The following is a 14,320-nucleotide window of genomic DNA, read 5'->3' on the forward strand; positions in this document are numbered from 1 at the left end:
ACTCAATTATTACATCAAATATAAAATATCTCAACCCGTTTTGTAGTTGCCAATACTACCATAAATTCTAAATCTTCTTCCCCCCCTATTTTCTTAATATTATATTGAAATCTAAAACAACTTGGGTTCTTATTTTTCTTTTTTCAAACAATATCACATAAAATATGCTTTTTTTTATTTACCTTAATAATAAACTAATAAGATTACCATAAAAGTAAAATCATAAAGCATCTTCACCCTCACTACTTCATGTAAATAAATAGCAATCTGGTCTTGACAATTTGTACACAAAGATAACTATTTTCTTATTGGACTAAAAAAAATACATAAAGTAAATAAAAAAAAGACTATTTACAGCAGTGAAAAAGAAAATTCTTCAAAAAAAATTTCTAAAGAAAAAAAAAACCCTACAACGGAGAAAAAGGGTTCTAAAAAGCAAAAGAAAAAATAGTGGTAAGAAAGAAAGTTGAATGACAACCCCCTCAAAACAAATAGTTGAAAACAAAATAATACCCAATCCAGCCGGAACCTGAGAAAAGGGGGGCAAAAACACTAAAATTCTAAAATCTTGGTCGGAATCTAATTAACCCAAAGAAAACCAGGCAAGCAAATCTTGACCGACGCGTCTCCGCGTGAAACCCACGCGCTGATCGATTTTGAGAGGGGATCGACAAACCGGGCAGTTAAATTTTAGTTGATCAAGCCAACCATCAAAGCAATCCTTATGAAATACATGGCAGCAATCGAGTTTCCTCACCTGCTCCCCATCTCTTAGGCTGCACAAGCACACAACACAATCAGAGCCCTTTCCTACCCCGCCGCCACAGTATTTGTAGGAGAAAGCCTTGTTTAAGTTGAGCTGCTCGGCGAGTACGATGAGACTGGCGAGACCGGAGCCAAGGACTCCAACATCGTCGATGGTAGTGGGCTGGTCTGGGCAAGGGAGAAGGCCAATCAAATGGAGGGAAGCAAAGAGGAGTCTTCGGAGATAACCGACGCAGTTAGCGATTATTGCTACGAGAAGAAGCGGGATCGAATCTGAGGACACGTCGTTCAGCTGGCTTTGTAATCCCATCTTTCTTTTTTAAGTTTCAGAAAATGTGGAAGTGAATTTGTAGAAAAAGAGTAGTAATATGTAATATGTGTGCGTGTATATATATTTATAAGTTGAAAGGTGGAATGGAAGAGATTAGATTTTATATAAGGGAAATAGAAGCATACAACGATAAGAAAGAAGAAAAGAAGAAAGAGATGATGTAGGGAAAAGAAGAGGAGAGGGGAGGAGAGGCTAAAGAACGGGAGATTAAGGCCATGTGTGGTGGGGTCCGCTTGTTGAAATTGTTTATTTCCTTTTTCCATGTTTTAATACTAACTTTGTTGTATACATCACAAGTTGTGTATTTCTGTATTCCTATTCTTATTCTTTATGTAACTTAAGATATCAATAACCTCAAACTTTTAATTTTTCAACCAACCATTTATGTTACATAAATTTTAACTTTTTATCTCCAACTTCTATTATTTTTATATTTTTTATGATTAGCAGTTATATTGTTTCTAGAATTAACGTGGGTCGGGACACCCATTCAACTTGAAGGTCCGTCTGAAAAGTGAAAAGATTTGAGTAAAAATATAGGCTCAAAAATAAGTCAGATGTCGAGTAAGATTTTTTGGCCCAAACTCAACCCGAATTGCCTAAAAGTTTTTTTTTGTTACCATTTTACTATTATATTGTTACTATTTTGTTGTTATTATTTAGATATTATATAACTCTTGTTTTATTGTTAATTTTGTTACAATTTTAGAGGTATTTGTTTGTTAAGTTGAAACTATTAGTGTTATTAAGTATCAATACTTTTTTAATATATTTTAAATTTGTTGGGAAATATTTATTTTAATATTTTTAGTGTATTTGATGTATTATATTTTTTAAATTTATTTTTATATAAAAACAATATAAAACTTTTAATACGGTAAGGCCAAATTGGGCTCAAGTTTAGTATTTTTTATCTGGACCAAGTTTGGATAAAATTTTAGACCCATTTTTTGAATCAAGTCGAGTCCAAACTTAAAAAATAGACCTAAAATTTGACATTGACCCTACTCGACCCATGATCTAAGTTTAATTGTCTCTGCAATTATTAGGTTGCTTAAATTCCGTTTATTTCAATTTAATAAAACAGAAAAATTGAAATGATTATAATTTTGTAAAATTAAAATTAAAATTTAATTTGGATATGAAAATATGTTATATGACACAATATTATAGGTCAAAGTAGTGGTAAGCTCCATATGTTATATTGAGATTATCAAATTGGTGTTATTAAAAAATTAACTTTTATTTTCTTCTTTTTTTAATTACAATAATAGAGTAAAATTCGAATATTTTTTTTTGAATTATAATAATAAGGTAAAATTCAAACAACTAACGTAACTAGCACGACTCGAACTTAGACTATATTTAGGATAGTGAATACCGTTGACCATCAGATCATCACATGAGATTTAATTTACATCAATTTCTAAAATAAAGTAACTTATAAGGTAAAATAGTTCATAAATGAATTTTGTTTGAAGTGCTAAGTTTTGTTTTGATTGCAACTTATGCATTTCAGATTGGATATGTGATATAAATAAGAAGAACACATTTTCAAGTGATTAATTAGCGTGTGTATATATATATAATTGTAGTCCTCAAATATGGACATAGAAATGTATGTTGGTGGGAGTGTGACCCAAATAAGTGGGAGATCTGAAGCACATGCAATGCACCATTTACCATAAACATGGTTACCTTTTGTCCAACTAATTGAATATATATAATCAGATGTCATAAATAGTTCTAAAACCCAATTCATCAACATTAATTAATATTCATGTGTGTTCACACTTTAAGACCTCATTCTCAATTAAGTTCCTTACTATTATTATACTTTTGATGTATTTTTAATATGAATGTCGGCTATTGATAAAGCTTGGACGGAAATGTGGCCTTCAACCCTTTGTTTATTCATCAAAAGAACTTTCGTGATTATAAAATTGGAGTGGATGGACAATTGGATAGACAATCCAGATTTGATGTAAATAAAAATCAATTAACCTAAATTATTTATTATTATATCAATAATTAGTTAATTTTATTTCATTATTTTAATTGATATTTTATTAGGTTAGTGAAAATTTTATGTAAAAATTAGATGTGATTTTGATTTTTTTGTATGTAATGTGGCTTTAGTTGAATTGATAAAGTTGAGATAATTAAAATTCCGATGTATTGAGTTCAAATCTCATTTTGTACATGTAATTTTTTCTTTTTAGAATTTATATAAAAAGTTAAAAAAATATATCTTCAAAACATATTTGTTGCTTTATAAAAATAAGGGTTTTTGGTAATTTCATAATTGAGTTGAAACCCGATTGATGGGTGGCATCAACTCAATAAAAGCCTTAAGAGGTCGAATCCTTCAGGAAAAGTCTTCCAAGTGTCGTCTGCCGAGTAATCAACCGATCCTCTAACAACCAAAGATATTATTCCTCCGTGGAGGGATTTTGTCCCTTGTACTCTGTTGAGAGCCAACATGTTGTGAGCAATTGCACTGTGGTCCTAGTTCATAGAGTCAAGAGTGCCTCGGTGTTGCACATACAAGTACAAAAAAAGAGAAAAACAAACTCTCAACTCAAATGAAAGAAGATGATTTTTATTGAACTGATGAATAACTCCAAATGGTTCTAGCCTTTTATATGCTTTACAATACCTAAAATTAGTAAGCTCAAAGCAAAAAATAGCAAAACTAAATACAAAAATAATCTTCAACCATATTTGGTAATCCCTAATTTTTAAAGATGATTTATTTACCAAATATAAAAATATCTCAACAATCCTTCCCTTGTACTTTTTGTTTAATACATATTTACTACTTGATGTCAAAGGCGAAGTATTTTCTTGAACTTTGACAAATGATGCCAACTTGAGAGGTTTGGTAAATACATTAGTAACTTGATCCTCACTTATGCAATATTCTAGTTCAATTCTCCTTCATTGCTAAGATCTCATAGAAAGTAATATTTTACATCAATATACTTGTTTCTTCCATGCAACACAAGATTCTTTGACAACTTGATGGCTGAGTTGTTATCAAAGAAAATTGTAGTTGTTCAAGGATTCTCCTAAGCCAAATAGGTTGACAAGCACAAGCTGTAGCAACAAAAAATTCAGCTTCTGTGCTTGATAATGGATTACTTCTTAGAAGACCATGAATTAGCCCCTCTGCCAAGCATAAAAAAATAGTCTGAAGTGCTCCTTCTGTCATCTTGATCTCCTGCATAATCATTGTCGGTGAAGCTAATCATGTTTGAATTTTCACCTTTCTTGTAGAAAATCCCCAAAATCCTTGGTTCCTTACAAGTAGTGAAGGATTCTCTTGGCAGCTAATAAATGCTTTTCAGTTGGGCTCTCCACGTACCTACTAATAAGACTCACAAAATACATAATGTTTGGCCTTGTAGCAAATAGATACATCAAACTGCCTACAATTTACTTGTAAAGTGTGCTATCCACCTTCTTCTCATCTCCTTCTTTAATTAGCTTTAAGCCAAACTCAGTTAGAGTGTTGGTACAATTTTAATTCATCATCTTGAATCTGTCCAAAATTTCATTCACATATTTTTCTAGGGGACAAAAATTTCATGATTGGATTACATCACTTCTAGGCCAATGAAATAGTGCATCTTCCTAAGACCAGACATCTCAAACTCATCCATTATAGATTTCCTGAAATCAACAAACAAGGAGCTATTATTCCCAATAAAAATAAGATCGTCAACATATAAGAACACAATGAGCATTTTCCCATTATCTCCAATTTTAACAAAAAGTGTATGTTCATATGTACACTTTTGAAACCCCAGTTTCAAATAATAACCCTCAATGTGACCACACCAAACATGTGGAGCTTTTTTTAGTCCATAAAGAGCTTTCTTCAATAGATAAACTTTATGCTCATCTCCAACCTTAATATAACCAATTGGTTGTTCAACAAAGACCTCTGTCTCCAAGTATCCATGTAAGAATGTTGATTTGACATAAAACTAGAAGATAGCTTAAGAGTTTTGTGCCGCTAAAGCAATCACCAATATGATGGTGTCATGTCTTGCAACTAGGGCAAAAACTTTTGTGTAATCCACACCAAACTCTTGTTTATACCCTTTAACTACTAACCGCGCTTTAAACTTGTCAACCTTCCTATTTTTCCTTCATCTTCGTCTTGTAGACCCACTTTACTCCATCAGTCGGCTCCCAAGTATCATTCTTTTCAATGACTTCGATTTCAACATCCATTATCTCTTTCTATTTTACCTTGACAACACTTTCAAAACTTATTGGGTCACAATTTGAAAATAATGCAAAATGGGCAATTGCATCACCATTTTCTCCAATTTCGGTTACCTCATAAACTTACATCTATGCTAACTTTCTTCGAACATGACAAAGTGTTTCAGCTGCTGCACAAGTTTCTTCTACATGTGTAGGCAATACTTCAATGGCTGGCGAAGAAGTATTCTCAGGCTTTTCTTCAACTCCATTATCACAAAGGATTTAAGTAGGTTGCATTTCATCCCAATCCCAAGCGTTCTCTTCATCAAACACAATATCTCAGTTAATCACGACCTTCTTTGTCATAGGATTGAACAATTTGTATGTCTTTGATGTTTCGCTAATACCAAGAAAGACGTTCTCACCTCTATCATCAAGCTTTTTCCTTTTTTCCTCTCGGGCATGTGAATAGGCAATGCACCAAAATTTTTTGAATTGACCTACCATTGGTCTCCTTACACTCCAAGCCTCCTTTAGAGTCACATATCAAAGAGCATGAGTGGGACTCTGATTCAAGATGTGAATGCCCTAATTTACAGTTTCTGGCCAAAAAACTTATGGAAATTTCCATCTTGCTAGCAAGCTTCGAACCGTGTTGATAATTGTTCTATTTTTTCCTCTTTAATGCACTATTTCTTTTTGTGGTGTATAAGCAATTGTGAGCTCTCTTCAGATTCCATGAACAACAGAAAAATCTTCAAACATCTTAAAGCAATATTCACCACCACGATCAATTCAGAAAGCCTGAATGGTTCTTTCCTTCTCCTTTTCTACACGAGCCTTAGAGCTTTTAAATACGTTAAAAGCCTCTGAATTTTCTTGTAGAAGGTAAGCCCAAGTTTTACGAGAACAATCATCAATAAAGGTAATAAAATACCTTTTACCTCCATTAGAAATTGGATTTATTGGCCCACAGATGTCTGAATGCACCAACTCTAATGCCTCTTTTGATCTTCATGACTTGCCTTTGGGAAATTGAGATCGATGTTTTTTTTTGCCAACAACACATTCTTCATAAACTAGAGAGAGAGTGTGGTATCCCTAACTTACTACTGAGTTAGGAACAATACCGGATCAGGTTAGGTATACTTGATAATTTTAGAAATATATAAAATAAGAATTTTTAAGTGTTAGAATATAAAGTAGTTAGAGCAATAGAAAATTAAAAATACTCTTGAAATAAGAGAAATTAATCTGGGGTATTGACTTAATTGTAAGAGAATAAAAAGTCTTGGAAAAAAAGTAAGAACATTAAAAATTTCATTTTACCAAAATAATGTATGATTCATGGATGGTATTATAGAGAAAGTTGGAAGATTAAATGGTAATTACTCAAACAAGATAATTATGGTAAATGTAATGATTAAGGACTATTATGTAAAAAACATGATTGGGGAGGGGTTATGGGTAGTTTTAGGCATTGTGTCAAAAAGATTTGGTTCAAGAAATATAAGATTATTTCTGTTAATAGGATTATTGAAATATAAGATTTTTAGTAAATTACTAAGAATGTTATATACCTTGTTTGGTTCATTTGGCTGTAATGTAATATTTTGGTATTTAATTGACAGAATATGTGATTATTTAAAAGCACATTTTACTAAATTGTCTTCGTTATAAAATTTATTTTTTTAACATGATTAATTCCTTTAATTTTTTAATTTTAATTTTCATAAAACTGTGATAAATTATAATAATTTTTTATTACACTTTATATTTATTAATAAATATATGATATTGGAGTAAATTTATTGAATCATAACTATAATAATTTATGAAAATGATTGCATGACCAAATAACTTGTCATTACATAATGAGTTGTGGTGTAAGTTGTGCCCACATGACCAACCACAACTCGTTTATACATCGATTCTATTGGTTGGCAGGTTTCAACTTTATATTTATCATTATATTTTAACTTATCTTATAAGCAATAAAAATTGTAAAATTTTTATATATAACTAAAATGAAATATATCTCTATCATATGAGAAGAATTAGCGACCTTGAAGAGCTCTATTCCAAATATGATTCTTGAAGAGTTCTTATCCTTATCTTAGCAACAAGTTATAAACAAATCTTAGTCCAAACATGAGATTTGAAATTAAATATAGACCTTGAAGATAATATATTCGAGAAGGCTTTTAGAGATAAATTTCAAGATAAAACTTTTGAAATTAAATAAATTTTATCCTACTTTACATGGAAGATATTTTGAACTTAATCAAGGGAGATTTCATAATTCATATGTAATGATCTAATTTGTTGGAAGGAATGCTCTGAGAGACAGGTTATATGTTCATAGTAAGGAACTTTTTTGAATGCATTTTTATTGTTTATTCACCTATGAGTGACTAGTTAGCAATCTTTAGTAGGAGAGGTTATCTGGAAAGAGTTCATACTAAATGTGCTAAGGTGGGGCTGTAATTCCTTGAGGGTTGGGGTAGACTGGATTTAAATAATTTTTTATACTATAAGTTTTCTAGTAGATTTTTTCTCTGGGCTTTGCCCCATAATGGTAAGTGGTATTAAGAAAGACTGTTTAAAGAAAAAAGTGGTATTGAGATTATCCTTATATCTTAAAATTTTAACATTTTAGAGAATGTGAGATTACCAATTTTTGAAATCCAAAATAGTAATTACATTTCTGAAATGTAAAATTCTGTTAACCATAAGTCGCTTTACAGTTTAAAAACTATTTAAAAAGTTATTTATGATTAAAATTTAATTACCTTAAAATTGAATAAGTAGAAATAAAAGGTTAGCTAAAAAATAATCGAATTGTTGATTAAGGCAAAAGTCATGAGTTTTTGAGTATTTAAGTTTAAGTTCTATTATATATAATTACAGTATGTGAGTTTCAGTTTCAACATATACATATATTATGGATGAATTTTTTTCGAATCTTTCCAATTTTCTATCTATTATGTGTTGTTTTTATTTGATTTTCCATTATAATTATTTAAACATATATTTATATTTATATTTTAAAATTTTTAAAAACTGAATTATACTTTCTTAATTATTTTAACTGTAATAATTAGTCGGTTGGAAGTAAATCTTTTCAAGACGAATCAAGACAAGTCTTAAAAAGTTCTTTTTTCCCTATTGATGAGATTCAATTTAGCTCCATATGATCAAATTTGACATTTACACTGATTACTAAAGAACCCTCTCCAAATTTGATAAATATTATATAATTTCTAATATGAAAACATCAAATTATTCTTTTTTATAAAATTATTTATAATCTCTCATTAATCTATAAAAAGAATAATATATTTCAGTACATTTAAATTCATGTCCTCCTATAATAACAATAATACTTATATCAATTAAACTATATTTCAAATCTTCTAAAAAAGTTAATTTTTTATCTTTCTTTTTTATAAGATATTGATTAGTCACTATATATATAACATTTCAATTGTCATTGTTGAATAAAAATATTTGTGAGATGTGAATAAAAACATTGATTGAATGATTGAAAAAAAATTAAGTGGTTAATTACGTGCCGGTGAGTGACTATATAAATTCAAATATCTTCTTATAATCCGACAATTTCCACGGTCAAGCCGACCACGTCTTATTAATTCCACCCACCCTTTTTTTTTTTGTAAACTTTGTTAGAAAGTTTCAACCAATTAATCTAAAACACCGTGGCTGAGTATGTGCATGAGCTGATGGAATATGTGATGTGTCCATTGGATGGTAGATAGAAGAAGAGCCTAGAAATTGCAGAATTTTTATTCACACTACTTTTCGATAGAAATTAACTTTTTGGTACCTAAACTCAACGTTGTTATTATAAGTATCGTTTACCATTACAATTTGAGAGTTTTGATTGATCCACATGCCCGAATAACTTAGATAACAATAACATGCTCTCCCTTTCATTTTCTCCCCTTTGCATTTTATTTACCTTTTCTCTTTAGTTTAATATAATAACAAATGGAAGGCAACCACATATTATATAAAAATAAATTAATTTTACACACTTTTAGGATTAGTTATATGATTAATATTTTAACGATTTAATCGTTATATTTTATAATCTATTTATGTAGATCAAACGTGATATGAATTTAAATTTTTTAACTATTTGTTTAATATTAAAAAAAATCAATTGTTGAATATATATTAATATATAAAGTATTTCAGATCAATATGATAGATATATCAGATCGATTTAAAAATTTAGATGTATAATAAATATAATAATATTAATAAATTCAACAATTAAATTGTAAAATATTTAACCAGAGATACAAAAATAAGTTGATTTATATGTTGTATTCTCAATTGATTTTGAAAACAAAAATAAATAATTAGATAATCATATTTTAATTTTTATTCTTATGAATTATACACATTAAAATTTAAATAAATTAAAAAAAATTAACTTATTTGATATAAAAAATCTTATTAATTAAAATGATAAATATATTAAATTGATGACAAAAATTCGGAACATGAACGCTACAATTATATGACTAGATCCCACACTCGCATTGTTACAATATTAAATAGATAAAAAAATTATAAAATAGTATAAAATAAATTTATTTTAGGAAGTATAAAATTAATATAATTTTACAATAGCCTAAATTCACCCTAATTCATAAGCCCTCCTTAAAGTTAATAATTCAATCTAAAATCCTCTTAATACAAAATTTTTACGTAACTTACACACTGCGTTCAACAGGAAAAAAGTTAATTAAAATAAAAAAGGAAAAGGCTTTAAAGCACTCTTTTTTTGGGGAGACTTGGAGGATTTTTTTTCCCCTTTTAATCTACACACAATATTTTCTCAAAATGTTAACTTAAATTTTTTTTTCTCATTAACTACAGTTGATTATATCCAAAGCATATTTTATCATAAGAAAATAGAACTTTAATTAGGCTTTATGCATTTTTTTAATTAAACTGGGATTTAACTTAAACTTTAAAATTTTTAATCATAACTCAAAAAGTAATGCAACTAGGCTGAGTTTTTTTTTCTCGATTATGTTTTATCTTTCTAAAATAAAATTTTTAAGATGGAGTAGTAGGACAATTATATTGATTAATAATTATAGAGATAATAATATTCAAATTATTACTACTAATAATAATGATTATATCATTAATTAGACATAATTTGGATCAAAATAAATTTAAACAAAAATTTAAATGTGATAAAATTTAAACTAAAACAAATTTGGACAGTGTCTATGTATCCTTTACATAGAGTGAGACTTAGAACATAAACACCTAAAACGTTTCAATCCAAACTTAATTTGCCCATAAGTAAAACCTTAAATGCATTGATTTAATATGAAAAGATAGGCAAATAAAATCATTTTGAATAAATATTAGTCCAAAAAAATAAAAAATTATCTATACTATTATAAATTTTTTTATTAAGTTGATGCAGTGTTTAATTCAGTTAAAATTTTTTATAAAAAAAAACTTATTTCTTTTTATTAGGTAAATTATATTATTATGAGAATATTTTTATATTTTTAGAAATTAATAAAAATTTGAATTAAAAATATTATAAATATCAAATCTTCAACTTTATTATTTTAAGAAAACCATTTTTTTAATTTTTATTAATTTTTTAATAAATATATTTATTATATATATATAAATAAAATCATAGTGATAGGAGGCATTTAAGCTACAATTCTTAAGAATCAAGAAAAAAAAATCATAAACGTTTTTATAATTACGAAAAACATAGTAATGATAAGGAATTGCAAATTGATTAATTAAAAAGGAAAAAGGTGAAAAAAATAAAATGGAAGGGGCCGGGGAGTGTGGCCAGAATCTCCGGCATGCTTGAGGGGTTGGGTTATTATAAAATACTAATAATGAAACCAATTATAAGTAGAACAAAAAACAAACCAATATGTAAAATTAATAAATAAATAGTTTTTTATATAAATAGGATGTGAAGTTTGAAAAGAGATGGGATTAATTAAAGATGGGACAAGAGATTTGGCATGATCGCTTTGGTGGTGTGAGATTAATATTCTATTTTCTAATAAATTGTTTACTGTTCAACAACAAACACAATCCGCAATCTCTACCGTCCACCAAGATCCGCGTATCCACCGTCACACTGTTAATATAATATTTGGATCTTTCAAGAAAGTTGATAGAGCTTATGGCGGACCCGCATCTCATCACTTAATTCTCCTTTAATTTCTTTCATTGTATTTATTATATTTCTTTTCCTGGGCCTGCCGCTTTTACAGATATGGGTTTCAATTTCTCTACCCAATGCTTGGGTGATTAGAGCCCTTTGTATGGGCGATTATTTTTAATATTTAATTTTATTGTCATTGTTTGTTTTACATTAACAGTAAATAAGTGTACTATTCATCTAAAAGGTCTTTTAAAAATAAGTTCATCTTTTTCTTTTTAAATTTATTTTTGGGCTTTAATATATTTGTTTAACCCCTTCTAAATATCAGATAAACCTTTTATTTTAGGAGATGGTGGTGTTATTTAAACTAAATTGAATGATCGGTCTTAATACTGACTTTGAATTAATTAGATCAGAAACTAATATAGATAGATTAAACCAACTAAAAATTGATTAAATTGATGGTTGAATCGAATGATCTGAATTTTTAAAATTTTTAATCGAATCATTTAGATTTATCAAATCGATTAACCAATAATCTAATTAATTACATCAACCAATTTTAATTATCAATTTGCAGTTTCAGCAATCAAAGCGTGAAAGCTCCCACGGCATTGTACCAATAATCTTTCATCAAATTCAAACGAAAAAATGAGTTCAGGTTGCGGTTTTCACATTTAGAATTTCAAAACCATGATGAAGCCAGAACACAATTCTAATCCAAAAACAAATTTATGAAACACTAAACTAATATATAAGAATAGAAGACTAATTTTTTTAAAAATAAAATCTAGTGGAGCTCCTCTGTTCTTTTACACTCCACAACCCAACAAATAAAAGGAAAGGAGATTTTATATGCAGCCCAAATAAATATGGTTGTGTATGAGTTTTTAATATCCTTCCTTCGGGTAGAATTAACTTCATGAATTTCTTTCAAAATAAGCCCTATTAATTAAAAATTGTTTTTGTATTCCACATAAGATATTAGCATGTGTTTTTTCTCAACCACATCAATTTAAAAATTCTACATAGTCAACTCACATTTATATTGTTATTTTTTCATTAAAAGTCAAGTAAATTAATTCGAAATTAAACATTAAAGGCAAGACTGTTCTAAAAGGAGAATAAGGATCAAATTATTAAAAATATAAATATTAGTGGTTTTTTTTGTTATTATACTAAAATATTATAAATTAGGAATATGCTCCACTTGCGGAATTAACATTTAAAAATTTAAAAATTAAATTATTTTGTAGATTGTTTATTCTCAAAATCATATTATTTAATATTTGGATGAAACTAACTTAAAAAAAATATTTGGTGTAAAAAATTATGTACTTATGTTAAATATAAAGATAACTTTTATGAGACATTTTAATGATTTTGTAACACTCCTAACTTGTATCCGTTGCCAGAATAAGGTTACATAGCAATACCGAAATTTTCATTTCAAAACAAACAAAGATTATAACTTTTCCAATTCATATAATTAATCATATCAAAACCAATCTATAACACGCATATCGTTCTAAAAACACATTAAAAACAAGTCGGGACTAAATCAAAATATATAGAAATTTTCAATAAACAATGAAAATTTTCAAAACTGCATGAGTCACACGGCCGTGTGGGTATTCAAAGTAGGGACACACGGCCGTGTCCCAGCCCGTGTTCGTGCCTATGTAACTCATTGACTTAGGTCACAAGCAAAGCCACACGCTCGTATGCCAAGCCGTGTACCCTTTGAAATGACCTCACATGCCCATGTGCTAGGCAGTGTGCTTGGCCGTGTGATAGCCTAACTTGCAACCCTTTGAAAGTTATAGAAAAATGGGCTGAGACACACGCCCGTGTCTCTGTCCGTGTGGACGAAAATAGGCCATTTCCAAGCCATTTTTCTCACCCATTCAAACATGTACCTACAATAACTTTTACATAATTAAACAATCCATCAAAATGCATCAAAATCATGCATAATCAAGCTAATCATATATGATACATTTGCATACAACCAATATGCCCAAAGGCACCTCAATGACAACATATAAACATATATAACCATGTGCATCATTTAACCAAAAATTATCACTTTGTTCACATACCAAAGTCACATCTACAAATACCAATTTACCATTTAGCAAATAGCATCATAACTCATATATGTCAACTACATTTTCATACCAAAATGACTATATTCACTTCTATCATCTAAGCATCAATAAACTATAAATTCAACCATTATAAGGCCACATACACATAACAACATATTCAACCATTTCAAATATTCAAAGTACCAGATTCACAAGCCAAAACACATTAGCTAAAACAAATGACTACTTCAACAACTAAAATACCTATACATGCCATTATAACCAAACCTAAAAACATCCAAAAGTACCGATATAGCCGATAGATAGTATGGTATAACTCTGACAAGCTTCCAACCCGATCGAGCTTTGGATTATAAACCACGAAAAATTACATAGAGTAAGCATAAATGCTTAGTAAGTTCGTATAATATAAAACACAATTTACCATTGTATCATATATTAAATAATTTAATCATGGCATAATCCAATCACAACTTGGCCAAAGATTAAGCATATACACCAAACACTTTAGCCATTTAATTATATAACATAGGTAATAAAATCATGGATGACACGACATTTAATCATGTATCATATGCATATATCTTTCATTTCACTATCAATATACCATGTATCACCATTCCAATAAAATTCACATGCATCCATGTCTTAGTTTGTATCGAACTCTTACTATTTCCTTTCCGAATAATGCCCGATGAACCA

The 14,320-nt window shown here is 28.8% G+C and overlaps 1 protein-coding gene across 1 annotated transcript; it reads right to left on the reverse strand.

The window, feature by feature from the left end:
* Positions 1–215: 215 nt before the first annotated feature.
* On the reverse strand, positions 216–1,413 carry LOC107959984 (E3 ubiquitin-protein ligase RHA2A). Its single transcript, XM_016896178.2, has one exon. It carries the CDS (start codon positions 1,073–1,075, stop codon positions 584–586), a length of 492 nt encoding a protein of 163 aa, XP_016751667.1. The 5' UTR covers positions 1,076–1,413; the 3' UTR covers positions 216–583.
* Between the last annotated feature and the right edge of the window lie 12,907 nt (positions 1,414–14,320).

The sequence above is a fragment of the Gossypium hirsutum genome, chromosome A05 (assembly GCF_007990345.1).
Source record: "Gossypium hirsutum isolate 1008001.06 chromosome A05, Gossypium_hirsutum_v2.1, whole genome shotgun sequence".
Taxonomy (NCBI): Eukaryota; Viridiplantae; Streptophyta; class Magnoliopsida; order Malvales; family Malvaceae; genus Gossypium; species Gossypium hirsutum.

Coding starts and splice junctions, on each gene's coding strand:
- LOC107959984 (XM_016896178.2), bottom strand. CDS start 1,075: ATGGGATTACAAAGCCAGCTGAACGACGTGTCCTCAGATTCGATCCCG.